The sequence below is a fragment of the Artemia franciscana genome, chromosome 5 (assembly GCF_032884065.1).
Source record: "Artemia franciscana chromosome 5, ASM3288406v1, whole genome shotgun sequence".
Taxonomy (NCBI): Eukaryota; Metazoa; Arthropoda; class Branchiopoda; order Anostraca; family Artemiidae; genus Artemia; species Artemia franciscana.
In genome coordinates this window covers 29549511-29567632 of record NC_088867.1, presented here as the reverse complement: position 1 = coordinate 29567632, position 18122 = coordinate 29549511, and the positions used below count along the sequence as shown (strand labels likewise).

At 35.2% G+C, this 18122-nt stretch overlaps 1 protein-coding gene across 1 annotated transcript in view; it reads left to right on the top strand.

The window, feature by feature from the left end:
• Positions 1 to 18122, top strand: part of LOC136027232 (serine/threonine-protein kinase mTOR-like) — a 126805-nt gene that overhangs the window by 48233 nt on the left and 60450 nt on the right. Inside the window, exons 10-11 of the mRNA XM_065704289.1 lie at positions 11825 to 12135; positions 14685 to 14913. Of these exons, the coding sequence (XP_065560361.1) occupies positions 11825 to 12135; positions 14685 to 14913 (540 nt within the window). The remainder of the gene's footprint in view (positions 1 to 11824; positions 12136 to 14684; positions 14914 to 18122) is intronic.

Below are 18122 nucleotides of genomic sequence, written 5' to 3'. Positions count from 1 at the left end.
CTATTTTCCTCATGTTATTTATTCGGTTATTTCAACTTATTTTGAACTATGTCTACAGAGATTATTCTTATAAGATTTCGTCTATAATTAATGAAAAAAATTTCGATAAGAAATATTTCAAATGAAAATAAAGAGCAAAATCACAAGCTACAATTAACAGAAATAATGTCATATAATAAGTGAAACTTAAAACGAGCATAAATTACCATCGAAAAAACAAACAAACAAACAAAATCCATATTAACCGAGTTTACAGGAAAAAAGGTGCGATTTCATAGAAGAAATATAATCATGAAATAAATGTAGTTTTTCTATTTTAAGGTTTTTTTCTTCCTTTTTATTCTCAGTAATTCAGAAGCATTGAACGTTGATACCGAAATAAGACTTTAAGTCATCATTTTGTAATTTGTGAAGCAGTTTGTTTGGTTTGCTGAAGAACGAAAGTAAAACAGTTCAAAATAGTTTTACTTTCGTCATGGAAAGGCAGTGTGGTCTTCGAAATTATCTATTTGCTGAAGAAATCTTGGAATTGTGAATCAGTAAATCATTTGCCAATTTATTCATGACCTATGAAATTAATAGATTCAAAAGGAAGAATGCACAGATAAAAATCTCTTGCTTACTAGATTCTAGATTGTTTCATACATACTTAACAGTTACGTTTCATGTATTGTAAAAGTAATTTTAAAGGATTTTAAAGTTTTTCAGCTTAAGAATTAAAGCAATGGATTCCAATTTAAATGTTTGACAAAACTTTCAGTTGAAATTTTCTCGATTATTGTGTTGTTCAATAACCTTTTAATAGTCATATTATGCAAACCTGGGGGTGGATGAGAAAGAAATTTTCAATTGCACAGATCGAAAATCGTCGGATGATATTTTGTCTTCTATTGGGCAGAAGCCAGACTCCTCATTCTTTTGACACCCTCGAATATAGGTGTATCTTGTTGCATATCTTTACCAGATTAATCTTTTTATGTTCGGTTTTGCTGTAATGTGGAGCTGTTTAAATTAATATAAACCTACATGGTTTATAAAAGAATTTTTGGTTCGTTATATTTAAATAAAATTGAGTTTATATCTCCTTATAAAAATATTTTCTGTTTTGAGGATGATTTCATTAACTAAGATTTTGACAATAAAAACATCCTTTGCTTTTTGAATGCATGATGTGCATAATTTTATTATAAAACTGGAATAAATCATTTTCTCTTCTTACTTCTCACTTCAATTCTACTTCAGCAGAAACAAGTTTCAATTTTTAGACAGAAATTCAATCATTACTGATATTATCAAGACACAGTTGTTGTCATTAGGGTGGGGGTGGGCTAGAGGGCGGACATCTATAGTCCAGAAATTACGCAGTACAATTACAAGGAGATCCATTCACAAGGATACATAAAGGCAAACTAAGGGCTGCATTGAACCGAGGTAGTGGAGTTTCTAACCCTATGGGCGGTATGTTGCAGCGAGGTGGATCAAACCTGGAAGTTTTTGATTGATGTGCCTGGCATGTTCGCTTGAGATTGGGGTTACTTCCGATGTGACTTGCTGGAAGTGATGGAAAATTCCGATCAGATTCGCTTGAAACTTGTTGTTCGAACAGGTAAAGGGACTTTTCCTAGTAAATGATAGACGACAGACCTTTATGCTCAAGGTGCAATCAGTCTCTAAGTTCTACTGCCTGGGAAGTCCCTGAATTTTAAAACTCTGAAAACTGCTTATGACTTAAAATGTCTTGGCTGTAATCTCCCTGTTTCGATGTCCTTATCTGTAGCTAAGGTGCCCAAGAAACTTGCAAGTGGTTTTGGGCACTTCCGTGTAAATGTCGGAGAAAGAGCAAATGCAACAGAGTTTAAGAGAAAAAAATGGGTCTAACCTAAACAAAGCAGTGACAGGCGTACTTAAACGTACTAAAAACAAAAACAAAACATTAATTAATAAAAAAAACTCCGAATATTTGATTCCACACCCGGGAGCCTTTATCAACGGAATAAAAAAGGAAAAAAATCTTAGTTAATCGTCTAAGGAAAAAGATAAAGAACAACACAAACGAAAGAATAAAAAAGAACAAAAGACAAAATAAATAAATAAAAATCACATCTTAATAAAACTTCCAAAGTACGGCAACAACTGTAATAAGACACAAAAAAATCTTTAGATAGTTTTTGTCTATAAGATCAGATTGGCAAATGGTATCTACCAAAAATAAATAACATTTTTATTTAACACAAACAAAACCCAGGTCAAAACCTGATTAAATTATAAGTTAAAACCCTTGAACTATTTAGATGTGGCAAACAGGTCAAAGAAATTCGTGTATTGTAAATTGAGTGAATTTTCTCATTTGCTGCCGTTCGTTGACTCTTACCAGCCTTGACCTTATCCCGACTATCGCTTACACGGTTGTCAGCTATTCGAAGACTCATTTAAATTACCACGGTCAGAAAATTTTAATTGCCCCTTAATTAAACTAGTATAAATTGAACTTATTCCAAAATCCCCTTCGTTTCTATTAATACTAATTCCCCCATAGATAATTTTCCTAATTTCAATAATTTCTCTAAAGTTTTGCAAGAGGCCTATAGATATGCCTACAATTTTTGTCTGGTCAAACAGTATATTATGATGAGGAAAGTAAAAAAAAAGTTCTGCTAACCTTTGTGGTTTTATGGCACTTGGTATTAACCAAGTGACATATAGCAATTGCAAATTCTGTCGGTCTGTCTGTCGGTCCTGGTTTTGCTACTTTAGGCACTTCCAGGTAAGCTAGGACGATGAAATTTGGCAAGCGTATCAGGGACCGTACCAGATTAAATTAGAAATAGTCGTTTTCCCGATTTGACCATCTGGGGGGGGGGGAGTGGGGGGCCGGTTAATTCGGAGAAAATAGAAAAAATGAAGTATTTTTAACTTATGAGCGGGTGATGGGATCTTAATGAAATTTGATGTTTGGAATGATATTGTGTCTCAGAGCTCTTATTCTAAATCCCGACCGGATCTTATGACATTGGGGGGAGTTGGAGGGGGGAAACCTAAAACCTCGGAAAACACTTAGAGTGGAGGGATCGGGATGAAACTTAATGGGAAAAAAAGCACAAGTCCCAGATACATGATTGACATAATCGAAACGGATCCGCTCTCTTTGGGGTAGTTGGGGGGGGGGGGTAATTCTGAAAAATTAGAAAAATGAGGTATTTTTAACTTACGAACGGGTGATTGGATCTCAATGAAATTTGATGTTTAGAAGGATATCATGTCTTATAGTTCTTATTTTAAATCCCGACCGGATCTGGTGACATTGGGGGGGTGTTGGGAGGGGGAAACCTAAAACTTGGAAAACACTTAGAGTGGAGGGATCGGGATGAAACTTGGTGGGAAAAATAAACACAAGTCCTAGATACATGATTGACATAAAAGGAACGGATCCGCTCTCTTTGGGGTAGGGGGGGGGGTTATTTCTGAAAAATTAGAAAAAATGGGGTATTTTTAACTTACGAACGGGTGATCGGATCTCAATGAAATTTGATATTTAGAAGGATATCGTGTCTCAGAGCTCTTATTTTAAACCTGACCGGATCTGGTGACATTGGGGGGGGAGTTGGGAGGGTGAAACCTAAAACTTGGAAAACACTTAGTGTGGAGGGATCGGGATGAAACTTGGTAAGAAAAATAAGCACAAGTCCTAGATACATGGTTGACATAACCGGAACGGATCCGCTCTCTTTGGGGTAGTTGGGGGAGGGGTTAATTCTGAAAAATTAGAAAAAATGAGGTATTTTTAACTTACGAACGGGTGATCGGATCTCAATGAAATTTGATATTTAGAAGGGTATCGTGTCTCAAAGCTCTTATTTTAAATCCTGACCAGATCTTTTGACATTGTGGGGAGTTGGAGGGGGAAATCTTGGAAAAACACTTGGAGCGGGAGAATCGGGATGAAGCTTGGTGGATAGAATAAACAAATGTAATTGATACGTGATTGACAGAATTGTACTGGATTCGCTCTTTTTTTGGGGAGTTGGGGGGAGGGGTTCAGTGATTTGGCGAGTTTAGTGCTTTTGGACATGCTAGGACGATTAAAATTGTTAGGCGTGTCAGGGAGCTGCATAATTTGACTTGATAAAGTCGTTTACCCGGATTCGACCATCTGGGGGGCTAAAGGGAGAGGAAAAATGAGAAAAAATTAAGTATTTATAACTTACGAGTGGGTGATCGGATCTTAATGAATTTTGATATTTAGAAAGACATCGTGACTCAGAGCTCTTATTTTAAATCCTGACCGGCATTAAGCTTCTTATTTTCCTTTTTAAATCAATCTATTGATTCATAGAATTTTGTTAGAGCTCATACCATATGATCTCTTTGCTCTTAGCTCTTCTCGCCTCGTCACAAGTGCCATATGAGCTCTTAGCTCTTGTTTAATATATTTTAGCAAACAGGTCAATGGCAATTTGGCGTTGCTGTCGTCTATTTTCTATATTTTGTTTGTGTCCTAAATTTACCGTAAGAACACGGAATTTTGTATACCCCCCGTTGTATGTTTTTGGAACTTTGTCCTTTCCATTATTTAGTAACGAGCCAATAGTTTGTCGAAATTTAAATGCTGTTTTTATATTATGCTTACTTAGTTCTCTTCTTACTTTATGTGAGAACTTTGGGACTTACGGCAAAGTTATATACTTTTTTTGTTTATTTGACCCCTCATCTTCTAGTATTTTCGGTTTCGTTAACTTTTTTTTCGTTTTTCAATCATTTGGGAAATTATCTTTTCAGGGTATACATTACGTATTAAAATATTCTTAAAGAAAATTAGTTCATTACATATGTATTCTCGTGATGTTAATTTTAATATCCTATTGAATGAAGAAATAACTACTCCCCATTTTACTTGGATTGGGTGATTTGACATGAAAGACAAATAACGGTTATTGGTGGTCGGTTACAGCAAACTGAAAATGCTAAATCATTATTATTTATGTAGAGTATGAAGAAACTTAGCTTTGGGAACATATTTTTTAAAACCTAAATTTTGGGGAAGATACATGGATGATATTTTAGTTATTTGGAATTATGGGGATTCAAAAATTAGAGGTTTTCTAGAATATTTAATTTTTTAGGAGGGGAATTAATTTTTACAATTGGAAAAGAAACTGAGAGTAAGTTACGGTTTTCGGATATCCGGATTCATAAAAATAATAGTGATTTAGCATTTCCAATCTACCGTAAACCGAACACCAATAACCGTTATTTGTCTTTCATGTCAAATCACCCAATCCAAGTAAAAAGGGGAGTAGTTATTTCTTCATTCAATAGGAAATTAAAATTAACATCACGAGAATACATATGTAATGAACTAATTTTCATTAAGTATATTTGAATAGGTAATGATGATTACCCTGAAAAGATGATTTCCCAAATAATTGAAAAACGAAAAAAAAGTTAACGAAACCAAAAATACTAGAAGATGAGGGGTCGAATCAACAAACAAATTATATGTCTTTGCCATATATCCCAAAGTTGTCACAGAAACTAAGAACAGAACTAAGCAAGCATAATATGAAAACAGCATTTAAATCTCGACAAACTATTGGCTGGTTACTAAATAATGGAAAAGATATGGTTCCAAAAAATGTACAATGGAGGATTCCAAAACACGTACAATGGAGGGTATACCAAATTTCGTGTTCTTATGGTAAATTTTGTGTAGGAAGAACACAACAATATTTAGAAAATCGACTACAGCAACACAAAAATGCCATTGACTGTTCGCTAAAATCTAATCAAAAACCACAAACGTTTGAATCAGCGGCAGCAGAACATTTACTTGACTCTCCTCATCACAATATATTGTTTGACCAAACAAAAATTGTAGACACGCCTATAGGCCTCTTACAGAGCTTTAGAGAAATTATTGAAATTAGGACAATTATCTATTGGGGGATTAATATTAATAGAGACGAATGGGATTTTAGAATTAGTTCAATTTATAATAGTTTAATTAAGGGGCAAGTAAAAGTTTCTAGCACTGGCAATTGAAGTGATAGTCTTCGAACAGCTGACAACCGTGTAAGCGATATTCGGGATAAGATCAGGGCTGTCAGGAGTCCACGAACGGCAGCTAAACTTGCAAATGAAAAAAATTCACTCAATTTATAATGCATGAGTTTCGTTAACCTGTTTGCCACATCTAAATAGCTCAAGGGTCTTAACCTATAAATTTAATAAGGGGGGGGGGTGACCTGGGATTTGTTTTTGTTAAATAAAAATGTTATTTTATTTTTGATAGATCTCGTTTACCAATCTGATCTTATAGGCGAAAACTATCTAAAGATTTTTCTGTCTTATTACAGTTGTTGCCGTACTTTGGAAGTTTGTGAGTTTTATTTAATTTTTTTCTCTCTTTTGTGTGTGTTGATCTTTGTCGTTCTTTTGATGATTAACTAAGTTTTTTCCTTTTCTTTCCGTTGATGAAGGCTCCCGGATACGGAGTTGAAATTTCAATTAATTAATGTTTTGTTCTTGCTTTTGTTTTTAGTACGTTTTATTACACCTGTCACTGCATTGTTTAAATTAACCCCGTTTTTCTCTCTTATACTCTCTCTTGCAGTGTCGTTTAAGAAATTATTTAAGAGCATATGCCTGCTGAGAAGCATCATTCTCTTTGTCCCAGTGACCTAAGGTACTTGCCTTGTATTTTAACCCCTTAGGACAAAATATACTCTTCTGAAAAAAGTCACCCATGAGGAGTATTGTCGGTGGGCCACGGATCCGCTTTATCTCTCCAGTTTTAAAAATTGAAAATCCTTATAAGATGCTAGTTTGAACTATTTGCTAGATGTTCAACTATGTGACAAAATGTTGGGAGTTTGGGGGGGGGGTCTTGGGCTGCCATAGGTCTACTTTATTTCCCCAATCACACATATCGGAATCCTCCCACGATTCCGGGTCACGCAATATGCATCATGTCTATCTTTCTGCTGGAGAACTTGGTGTTTTGGTGGGTTCGGAGAGTGGAATTGGGTTTCGTAATCATACAGACTGAACAGCCGCTTGCAATTTGGTTTAAACAATGTGCTAGTGATTAACTCTCTTCAATTGAAGCTGGCAGTGGTAGGGTTTGGAGGAGCGAGTGGGAAAAGCCGTTGGCCAACTTTGTGCGTCCAAAAATACATATTTAACATCCTTGCGTGATACTGCTTCGAAATAAGTGGAAAATACCAACCTTTCTGGTAAAACGCTGGTGTTCAGAGGATAGGGTTGTTTGATAGGCAATGAACTCACTATGTTCCTCCAATCATGCATGTTGGGAATCATTGTAAGTTTCTGATTTCCTTCCTACCTTTCTGCTAATAAATTGGCAGTGTGTGAAGATTAAGTATAGTTTGGAATTGTTTTTACACCGAGTCAGGGTTTGGATCTTTTTTTTTCGAATCAGGACTTGCTGTATCTTTGCACCTAATCAAGGCTTATCTTCTTTTGCCTCAAGTCAGGCTTAGCTCGTTTTTTGCACCAGGTCAGGACTTAGTTCTTTGCTGCATTTAGGGTATTCTCAGCTTAGCCTTAGCTCGTTTTGTACTGATTCAAGACTTTGCACATGTTTGCGCTGCCTCACTGAGATTCGTCAACTTAGACTTTGCTCGCGTTTGCAGCAAGTCAAGACTTGGCTCATTTCTTCTAAGTCAGGTTGCAGCTTTGACGTAACTCGTTTTTCAATGAGTCAAAACTTGTGTTGTTTTATTCTTTCTGTCCCTTTTTTTGTTTTTACCAAATCTGAACTGCTTGTTTTTGCAGTGAATCTGGACTTTGCTTGTTTTTGCTCTGAGTCGAGAATCAACTCGCTTTTGAATCATGTTACTGAAGTTCTGAAGCTTAGACTAGGCTATCTTTTGCACTGATTCAGGACTTTGATCGCTTTGAGCCGTGTTAGGGATTACTTCGATTTTCCTCCAAGTCAGGATATAGCTAATTTTTGCATCAAACCAGGACGTAGTTCGTTTTTGCACCGACGTAGTTCGCATCTTGGATTGAAATTTTGCTCGCACCGGGTCAAGACATCGCTCGTTCTTGTAAACTCCCGATATACTTAGTATCTGCACCCCGGTTAATTCTCCGCTTGTTTATGGAGGAAATTGGGACTTAACTTGTTATTGAAGTACGTCACCGAAAATCTGCTGTTGAATCTCTAAATTTTTCCATCGGGTCAGAACTTAAGTCGTTCCCAGCGAGTCAATCTGCAGCCCTGCAACAAAAATTGTGTTGTCTTAATATTCTTGGTTCTGTATTGAGTCAGTTCATAGCTTGAACTTGTCCTTTTTTGGCCGAACATGATAATTTGTGGTGTTTTTTTTTGCATTAAGTTGCTACGGGCCACCGTTTTGTTCTTTTAATCAGAAACAGTCTGGAGAACTTGTTAAATAGCAGGGGAAATTCAAGATTCACAATCACTCAGTAATATAAAAAAGACTGAAATAAAAAAAGGCGGGTAAGAAAAAAATATAAAAAATATGTAATTATGTAAAAAAAATAGAAAAGAGAAATAATAATTGACTCGCTCTACTTTGCTATTGCACAAGGAACAATCTTTTTATTGTGGTCTTGAATGTAGCAAAATGCGTAGCTTTACAAACATTACCAGAGATTACATTGCAAGTACTCCGTGCTAATCTCTACTAATAAATGAAGCTCGAGCTGTGTCCCGGATCACTAGAAAGAATTTGCAAATGAAGAAGGCAGTATATCATTAAATATTTGTATTCGAAATGCTTATTTGTTGTTTTTGCAACATCAAAAAGCTTACTTTTGAAGAAAAAAAAATATGAAATTGAAGATTTACTAATAGCCTTATAAAAAAATTTACTGTTTTGTCTGATATTTTTGAAAATTGTTTGCCGAGAATGAGTACCATACTACCTATGGATAAAATTTAGCAAAATATGTTTGACTTTTTTTTCTTTTTACAAAAGTTTTAATACGGCAAAGGGCACCTAGGAACCTAGATAAATTTACTGATATAATATTATCATGATTCTTCCAAGGTAAATTCCCATCTATAATCGATCCCAAGTATTTTATTTCACGAATTCTATTTATTCCTTTCCCCATAAGTTTAATGTATGATATGACTTGCTAGTACATATCCTTGAAAACAGTGAATACTTAGTTTTATCGAAATTCAAAGTGAGAAAATTGTAATTAGCCCATTCTATGAACTCAAGTAGCGCTGCGTCTTTACACAATCCATAAATTTCTTTAAATTTGGACTTGGGGGGGAGTGGGCCGTGAATCCGCCCCCCTTGCGTATGTTCCTGGCCTGGGGTACGCCACGCTTCATTTGAAATGGATGAGGTAACGCTAACACAACTTGCCACTTACTTAAGCTCAGTCAGACAGGACTGAAATCACTTAAGCCTCACGTCGTTCACGCTTACTTTTTTATTTCATTCAGCAGCCTTTGATGGTTAATCGTATCAAATGTTTTATTCAGGTCCAGAAATAGTGCACTGGGGTTGAGCCTCCCTCAAATGCTGATTTAATCCAGTCAACTAGCTTGATGTTCTCAAGCTCTACTGATAACCCGTCTTTAATTCAAAATTAAATATTAATGGGGATTTGGTTACTATCTATCTATACTTACTGAATATAGAACATGCAACTTTCTCTTCAACTTTCAACTTACAACTTTCTCAACTTTCAACTTTCAACTTTCTTTCTTTCAACTTTCTCGCTGTGTCTTTACATAATCCATAAATTTCTTTAAATTTGGACTTGGGGGGGGGAGAGCGGGCCGTGAACCCGCCCCCTTGCGTATGTTCCTGGTCCGGGGTACGCCACGCTTCATTTGAAATGGATGAGGTAACGCTAACACAACTTGCCACTTACTTAAGCTCAGTCAGACAGGACTGAAATCACTTAAGCCTCACGTCATTCATGCTTACTTTTTTAGTTCATTCAGCAGCCTTTGATGGTTAATCGTATTAAATGTTTTATTCAGGTCCAGAAATAGTGCACTGGGGTTGAGCCTCCCCTCAAATGCTGATTTAATTCAGTCAACTAGCTTGATGGTCTCAAGCTCTATTGATAACCCGTCTCTAATTCAAAATTAAATATTAATGGGGATTTGGTTACTATCTATCTATACTTACTGATTATAGAACATGCAACTTTCTCTTAGGCTTCTGAAAACAAAAGAAAGAATTCCTCTTGTTATTTGGTTCACCCCTTTTTCCACTTTTATCTAAAGGAATTACCTTCGCCACTTTTAACGCCTCTGAGAAGATTCATGTTTTCATTAAGTTGTTTATTAGTTGGTGCAGTACTGTGATCATACTTTTTTTTGACGCTTTAACAAGTTTAACTGTATACCATTAAAACTGCTTGAGTTAGACTTACTATTACTCACGCTTCACAACACTCAAGAATCACGAATGAAGCTATAACATTTTCCTCTTGGTGCACAGGGTTATGGGGACCACTTAATCTTTCACGATTTTCTTGCATAACTTAGCTCCCTCATTTGTAAAATATCATACAGATGATAATTTATTTCTACTGGATATGATTGATCCACATTTTGTTTACTAAACACTACGCTCAAATAGAGACTAAACTGTTTTTATTAAATATTAGTTTATTTTGATCAACCTCCCTAATATAACCGACAGTTTACGAGGAAAATTAAGGCTATTATTTTACAATCTTTTTTGGAGACAAGACTTGTCAATTGTCTCTAAAATAGTTCCATCCTAAAATAGTTTCTAAAATCTCCTTTACCAAATTCAACCGCAGAAATTCTGCAAGTCTCTTTTTGTAGAAGAAAACATTTTCTATTTTATTTTTTTGACTCCGACTTAACTGATACTTGTGGTATTTTACATGCGCATGCAATGGACGAGAATGCAAGCATTTTGCAGACTTGATAGCAAGTCTTCTTGGATAGGTGTTATTTGGTTACATACTTGAAGCACGGAGTGGACTCGCCTTTCATCTGTGAAAAGCCATGCCCGAGGAGCATATTTGAGCGCTTTTTCTGGCCAAGATCATCATAACGCTCTTCAATTTGTTCAACACAGGTGGTTTCGAGAGCATATGTTTTTGAGAAGAACTCATTCAAGATCCTCTGAATATTCGCAGTTTTGACTGTATTCAGTAGAAATAGAATCACAGAAGTGAGAAACTATTGTTTCAATCTTATTATTTAACGGAATTATTAGCCGGGGGTATAAGTTGGAACGAGGGTTGTGACACCGTATGGAAATGGGTGTATTGATTGATTAACAGCTTTTCCTTTTTTTTCTGGAACTGCTTTTTAAGGCGTGTTCTAAGACTAGTCATCTTGCATACTAATCCTTTATTAGATGTAAGATCACTTTATATTCTTTCGTAGGCATCTTCCACTTTTGTTTCTTTAATTGCGTTGTTGGCTGCGTGTAATAGCCTGCTTCAACTAGTTCGAAGTAGCAACTCGTTTCGTACCTATAAAAGAATAATAAGGCCTATTCTTGGCTTGAGTTTTTCTTGGCTTTTTGCCCCCCCTCCCCCTTACTGATGGTATTGTTTCATTGTCTTTTCTTTTTGTTTGATTGTTCTTCCCGCTCCCTTTTCCTTCTGTGATTATTATTATTATTTTTTATACCCGCTTTATTGTTTTGTATTCATGTCAACTGTAATGCCAACTAATGAATAACACGGAATAAATAAATAAATATGATTTCTATACATTAGATGTAAAACACAGGCTTAGTCTTTGCTTCTTTAAATTTACCGTTTCTATTACTTAGTCTTTTCTTTGGCTGTAATTTTAAATGTGAGTTTGATTTTCTAGTGTTGGAGCGTTGGCATGAAAAACTCCACGACTGGGAAAAGGCCTTAGAAACATATAAGCAGAAATTAGAAAAAGAACCTCGCAATGTTGAATTTGTCCTTGGGCAAATGAGATGCATGGAGTCATTAGCTGATTGGGAGGGACTCTATGATATTGCGAGGTCATACTGGCCCTCTGTTGATGCCCAGAGTAAAAGTAAGTTGGCCAGAATGGCAGCAACATCTTCTTGGGGCTTAAAAAAGTGGACAGCCATGGAGGATTTTGTCCAATTTATACCAAAGGAGACTCAAGAAGGGACTTTTTATAGAGCGGTAAGAATTGATATTAAATTTATTTATTGAACAAGAAAAAAAAGAAAAAGAAAAAAGAATACGGCATTAGACTTTACAGTCCCTACCGGCGGTGCTGATCTCCGTTTCTTGGCCCTTCCTGCTTAATTTATTTTATTATTTTATGAACAACTTTTGATACTTTTGATATATTTTATTTTATTTATTGAATAACTTTTGAGACACGGAAAAAACTTTCGGGAGACAAGCTTTCTTAGCTAACTGACGAGAATTAAATTCCTTGTGTTTGATTATAGTAGGATCAGTAAACTAATTTCATTGTAACCTTTTGAGATCATTGTGCATTAAGAAGTGAATATGTCATTCAAAAGCTGAGAAAAATAAACCAAACCCAAGATGAATGGACATGGCTCGATGTTGGTCTGAAAAGAAACCATGTAGTTTCAAAGCACTTTAGCTGCTACTGGAAATGGCCACGTATTCAGGAGGAGAGGAAGGGACGTGCTTGGGGGCCAAATGTTGATTTTCACGAGTTTTCTCATTTTTGTATGTCTAAGCTTGTCTCCCCTACTCAGTGGGGAGAAATGTCTACCCTCCCCTTCTACTACCCTTCTCCCCTTCTACAATTTTTCCCCTTCTTGGGGGAAAAATTGAACTGCAGTATTGTAAGAAGTGTTGTATTAATTCAAGAACCCTGAAATATTGGGAATTATAACAAGGGACTTGCCTCACCCTAATGGTTAAAACTCAATACATTAGGGTTTCTATAAAAAAGATTAAAAAAACTGGTTTTTAGTTGTTACAAAAATTAATCTTGAAAGTGCTTCGTTTATTTGCGTCTTTCTCTTTTCTTTTGTGGACAAGAATTGCATTTTTTTTTCCTGGCCTAGATGAAAGAGTTAACTCAAATTATATTTCGTCAACGTTTGCTTTACTTTATTATGTCGTTGAAATTATTTAAAGGTGATCTTAAATTTTTATTCATAAAAAAATCATTTCAGCATAAACTTTTGATGGACGAAAATATTTATTTGTTACTCAGAAGAGTTTGCTTCCCCAAAACCCCCAAGAACCTTTTGAGGATTGAAGACTTACTTCAATACTGATTGCGAAACCCTAATACAGTACTGTCTTGTTATAAATTGAAAAAGCTTATTTGGAATGTTTTCTTTCTTTTTTGCACATTTTAAGATTTAGAACCTTGCTGTTCCGGCCAACTGGATATATTTTTATAGAAAAATATTGCCGTTTGAGCAATGAGGGTGCTTTAAGATAAGACTGTGCTTCCAACTTCTCATATTGTGTTTCTCCGAGAAAAATTTAAGAGCTACGTCTGTTCTCTTACGATTCTGAGCTTTGAACGCTTTTTTTCTCTTTCTTTAAAAATTGAAGGAATGAGAATTGTTCTTTCAGATCTCCAGATTTTGGTTTAGGAAAATAATGATCTCTTGTAAAACCATTTGAAAGCGTTAAGAAGATCTTCTGCTAAGAGCACTTATAAAGTTTTCTCTGAGAAGAATAGGGCAAAGTTACTAAGGATTTTCTGTCTTTCATAATTAACTACACGACTATTTTTTCTAACTTTTTAAGTCACACAAATAGTTTGGACACTATTTTAAGTAATATTTTCGTAAAATGAAAACTATCTTTACTTTGTAAAAAGTATTATGTCCAATGTTAATTTCAAAAGCTAGTTAGATGTAGTAGTAAAGAATAAAAGAACGTGCCCATTTTGTGGTCTTTTTATTTTTTTTATCTTAAAAATTTGGCCATCCAAAAAACTACGACATATTCATTGAATGGTTACGGCGATATCTGCAAATTCGTTGAATTTTATGTTTCTATCCTTAATGTGTTACAATAGAATGCAAAGTTTATGACAATAGTTGCAAAGTTTATTTACAATTATTATGCATTATTATTTATTATGACAAAGTTTATACAAAGTTTTTTTTTACAACGTTTATGTTGCAAAGTTTATGATCTCGTCTTTTTCTCCTTTCTTCTTCTCTATCTCATTTTTAATTCGAATGCATATATTTTATTTACATGTTTACATACTATAGGTTTGTCTTATTATGGAAATCCTGTCTGCCAAATTCAAACAGCTTGCTTAAGCTGTTTGATGCTAGCTGACGTTTTGCTAGTAAGAATTATGAACTTTTTGCTGACTGGCCAAATGCAGGTGCACTGTTCATTCATTGTTTCCCAAATAAAAAAGAGAGGCGATATCACAATATCAGTATATATGGACAGTAGCCAAAATTTTTTTCAAAATGACACACATCATAGTGCGCTGACTGGAAAGCTCCCAGTCCGTCACAGCAATAGTTTCAGTTGCTTCTTGGTATTCAGTCAGATCACAACATATATAATGCGCTAAGTATTTGTCATTGCGCGTGCGCGAAGAGGCATAGTCATGACGAGAGGTGTAAACTGATATGTGTCTAAAGTCTTTAATGGAGAGTATAAGACTTTTCGCTACTGTTCATATATACCTACACTGTGGGCGACATATTTCTAAAATCCTCATAGAAAGTCAACTATCTTAAACATATATTCTTCTTTAGGTTCTTGCTGTTCATAGAGAACAGTACACAACTGCTCAGACGCTGATTGACAACAGTCGGGATTTACTCGACGTCGATTTGACTGCAATGATTGGAGAGAGCTATGACAGAGGCTATGCTTCTTTGGTTTCTGCTCAAATGGTTTCTGAACTTGAAGAAGTAATACAATATAAGCTACTTCCGGATCGTAGACCTGCTATTCAGAAAATGTGGACTAATAGATTAAAAGGTAAATGACTTCGAAGGATTAACTATAAAGTTTACTCTCCGATTGTTACTTACCTAAGAACAAATCCCGTGACCTTTTGTGATTTGGCCTCGTCTCCCAAATGAAAAAAAAGCAACAAGAATCTTGAAAACCGACTGTTTATCACAGCATTTTATTTCACGCTGAATTTCAAGGTGGAAAATAAATTTCTTTTCGACTACCAAGTTTGGAAATGGTAGACAGGAAGTCGTGAAGAAATACATAAATGAACAATACCTAGTAGTTTAAAGCTGTTAACATCTGATGTTTGGCTATTGTATGTTTTATTTTAATCTTTTCTGGAATAGCATCCATAGAAGTATCCAATATAGAGTCATATTTGCGAAACATTCGAAAGATTATGCATGTAAGTTTTATTTCGTGAGTAGTGTTGTCATTGTTTAAAAAAAAGTAATACTCGTGGGAAGAGTAGTTTCTTTTTCAGAAGTGGCTTTTCTGTTGTTTTAACTAACAAAATTCCAAGTATTGGATCTACGGCAAAACTAGGTACTCAGAAGAGGATTCTAGGCTTGCCCCGCCCATTCCTTCCCTAATTGTAACGATTGGAATGAAGAAGAAATGGTATCTGACTTAGGGTCTGTTTCTCTCGGAGCAGAGGCATTGGCAAGATAATTCTCATGAAAGAATGCTAAGCCAAACTAGTAATTATTTCCAAGCTCCTACCTGCATCCCTTCCCTACTTGTAAAGTTGAGAAAAAAAAAATTACTTGGGTACCTCACGTCTCCCGAATCACAGGTCTGTTGATATAATCCCTATGACAGGCTGCTAAACCAAATTTGGATTGATTTTTAAGCGTCAAGTATAGTAATTGGTGACGTTCGATACCAAAAATATCATTCTACGAGTCTCAGCGTTTGCTGACAGTCTCAAAGACAAAGAACCCATTAGTAAATTTTCTCAGCACTACAGGGTACTTCCAAAGCAATTTTGCCTTAAACTGATATGGGACAATAGATATGTCAACAATTCGAAAAGCTAACGAGAGACTAGTCTAAAACAAAGTAAACCTGTAATATTTTGCTAATTTTTAAGCAAAACGCTGGCTAATCAATGTGCGTCTGTGTCTGTAAAGATTTCAACACACCATGAAGATGAATCAAATTATTCAGTGAGACATCTTTTGAGCTGATTTATAATGTTTTCCAAGCAGGTATACTAGAATATTTTAGAGACAGCCCTTTCCTGAATTTTAAAAAGAAAATTCTGCTCCGTTCAAACTTACGCAAAAAATTTACGCGTTCTAATGATGTAGCTTTCCTTAAATCTGAATACCTCTATCTCTGGTACAAAAATGGACAACTTAAATAGTTTTTCTAATTTTTGGGAAAGTAGGTGTCGACTTTTAGTTTTCTGTCGTTTATTCTGATCTCTTATCTAAGCTATACCAGGTATGGCAAGACTGCCCAATTAATTGTGAGTAGTTTGGCCATACAAAGTAAAAAAGCTTGTAATGGACGGGATAGGGTGATTCCTTAAGGTATCGAACGACCTTAATCTATCTTCATTGTACCTTATAGGTCTTACAAGTACGGAATGTGTGGAATTCAACTATAGCTGAATTAATTTAAAATGTCTTGAGTTTCTTCCCCTGTAGTTGTGAATCTTATCCACCTGGCTTTGTTCATTGTTGTCAGATTTACCAGAATATCTCATAACCTAAGACCCAATATGGCTGTACATCCAATCGTGAAAATTTCAATAACAAAACAGCAAGTCTGAAAAGTTCGAGGAAAGTCACTATAATATTGTATTGGATATACTAGTACTGTTCATTACTTGGTTGTGTCTGAGCTACCATATTAAGGACAATTTTGTCATATTGTAGATTTATTCCCTCTATAAAATACTTTCGTTTGGCCCATTTAAATGGCTGTTAATTTTAAAATATTACTGATTGATTTTAAGTGAATGCATAAAGAGGATTAACATTCATTTTGATCAAATACTGTTGCCTCCATTGTCTTATACTTTTTCTTGTTCCCTACCCCATTCTTCTTGGTATAATTAATCTATAGGATGCCACATTGATTTGATACTGTCATATTTATCTGATAGTGTTGCATTAAAATGTTGTGTAGCATCGTAAGGTGCATCTTCGATATGGCATCTTCGATATTAGTAAAAATTGGAAAGTAAAATATTATTATCATCATGGTCAAAAAACCATGAACTTTGGTTACAAGTGCCTTAGTTCTGAATATCATCGACGTTTTCTTCCTCCCTTCAAAAATAATCCCCCAATCCTTCCTAATACAAGACCTAATGCTCGTAGGGCTCCAAATACACAACTTGACTTGTGTCCCCAAATGTTGACCATGAGGTATAAAAATTCTTTTGTCCCGTATTTTGTTTTCCATTTTGATAATTGATTTAATTTTTTGTTTTATCTTTATCCCCTAATATCTGTTTTATCATTATAACTGTTCTGAGGTGCTTATGCTAGCTAAATAAAATCGTATTCTGTTCTATGCTATTAAAAACTAAAATAAGTCTCACTTTAGTATGGTTTGTGTAGTAATTGCACATTGGAGTGTCATATAGACCCAAGTTTCGATAGTTTGGTAGTATCACCTTACAACGTCGAAAGACGCAGTTGTGCCTCATGCAGTAGAAAATTTGTTTACCGGGTTAAAGGTACGCGGATGGATACCCCTCATATCCAATTACTTTTTACGCACTGTAAAACGATCAAAATTATTTGAGTTTTGATTATTGCGAATAATCAGAATGTGTGATTCAGATTCGAGCAGATGAATTATTTAAAATTACATAGTAACGTTGAGAAATTCTGAAAAACGCGTAAAATTTCTTATGAATTTCAGCATATATTAGATTTAGATTCAATAAAATTTATGGCCACACAATAGCATTGACTAAGTTAAGAGCTTTTTTTCTCTAGCGCATTATTTTGTATTTTATTTTATTTCTTTTTTTTTTTTACCATTACTTAACCACAGAAAGAATGGTTGTAGAAACACTGGACGGGAATCACTCAATCTGAAAGTTAAAATTGTATTGCTATTTTAAGAACCGATTTTGGCTTTAACTCGTTCATTCACCCTTTTTGCCTTTTCTCCCCTGGGAACCCTCTAACTCCCCCCCCCCCATTTGGATGGCATAGAATTAACCTTTTAAATGGCAAGTAAATAGCGACTATAAAACTTCTCAT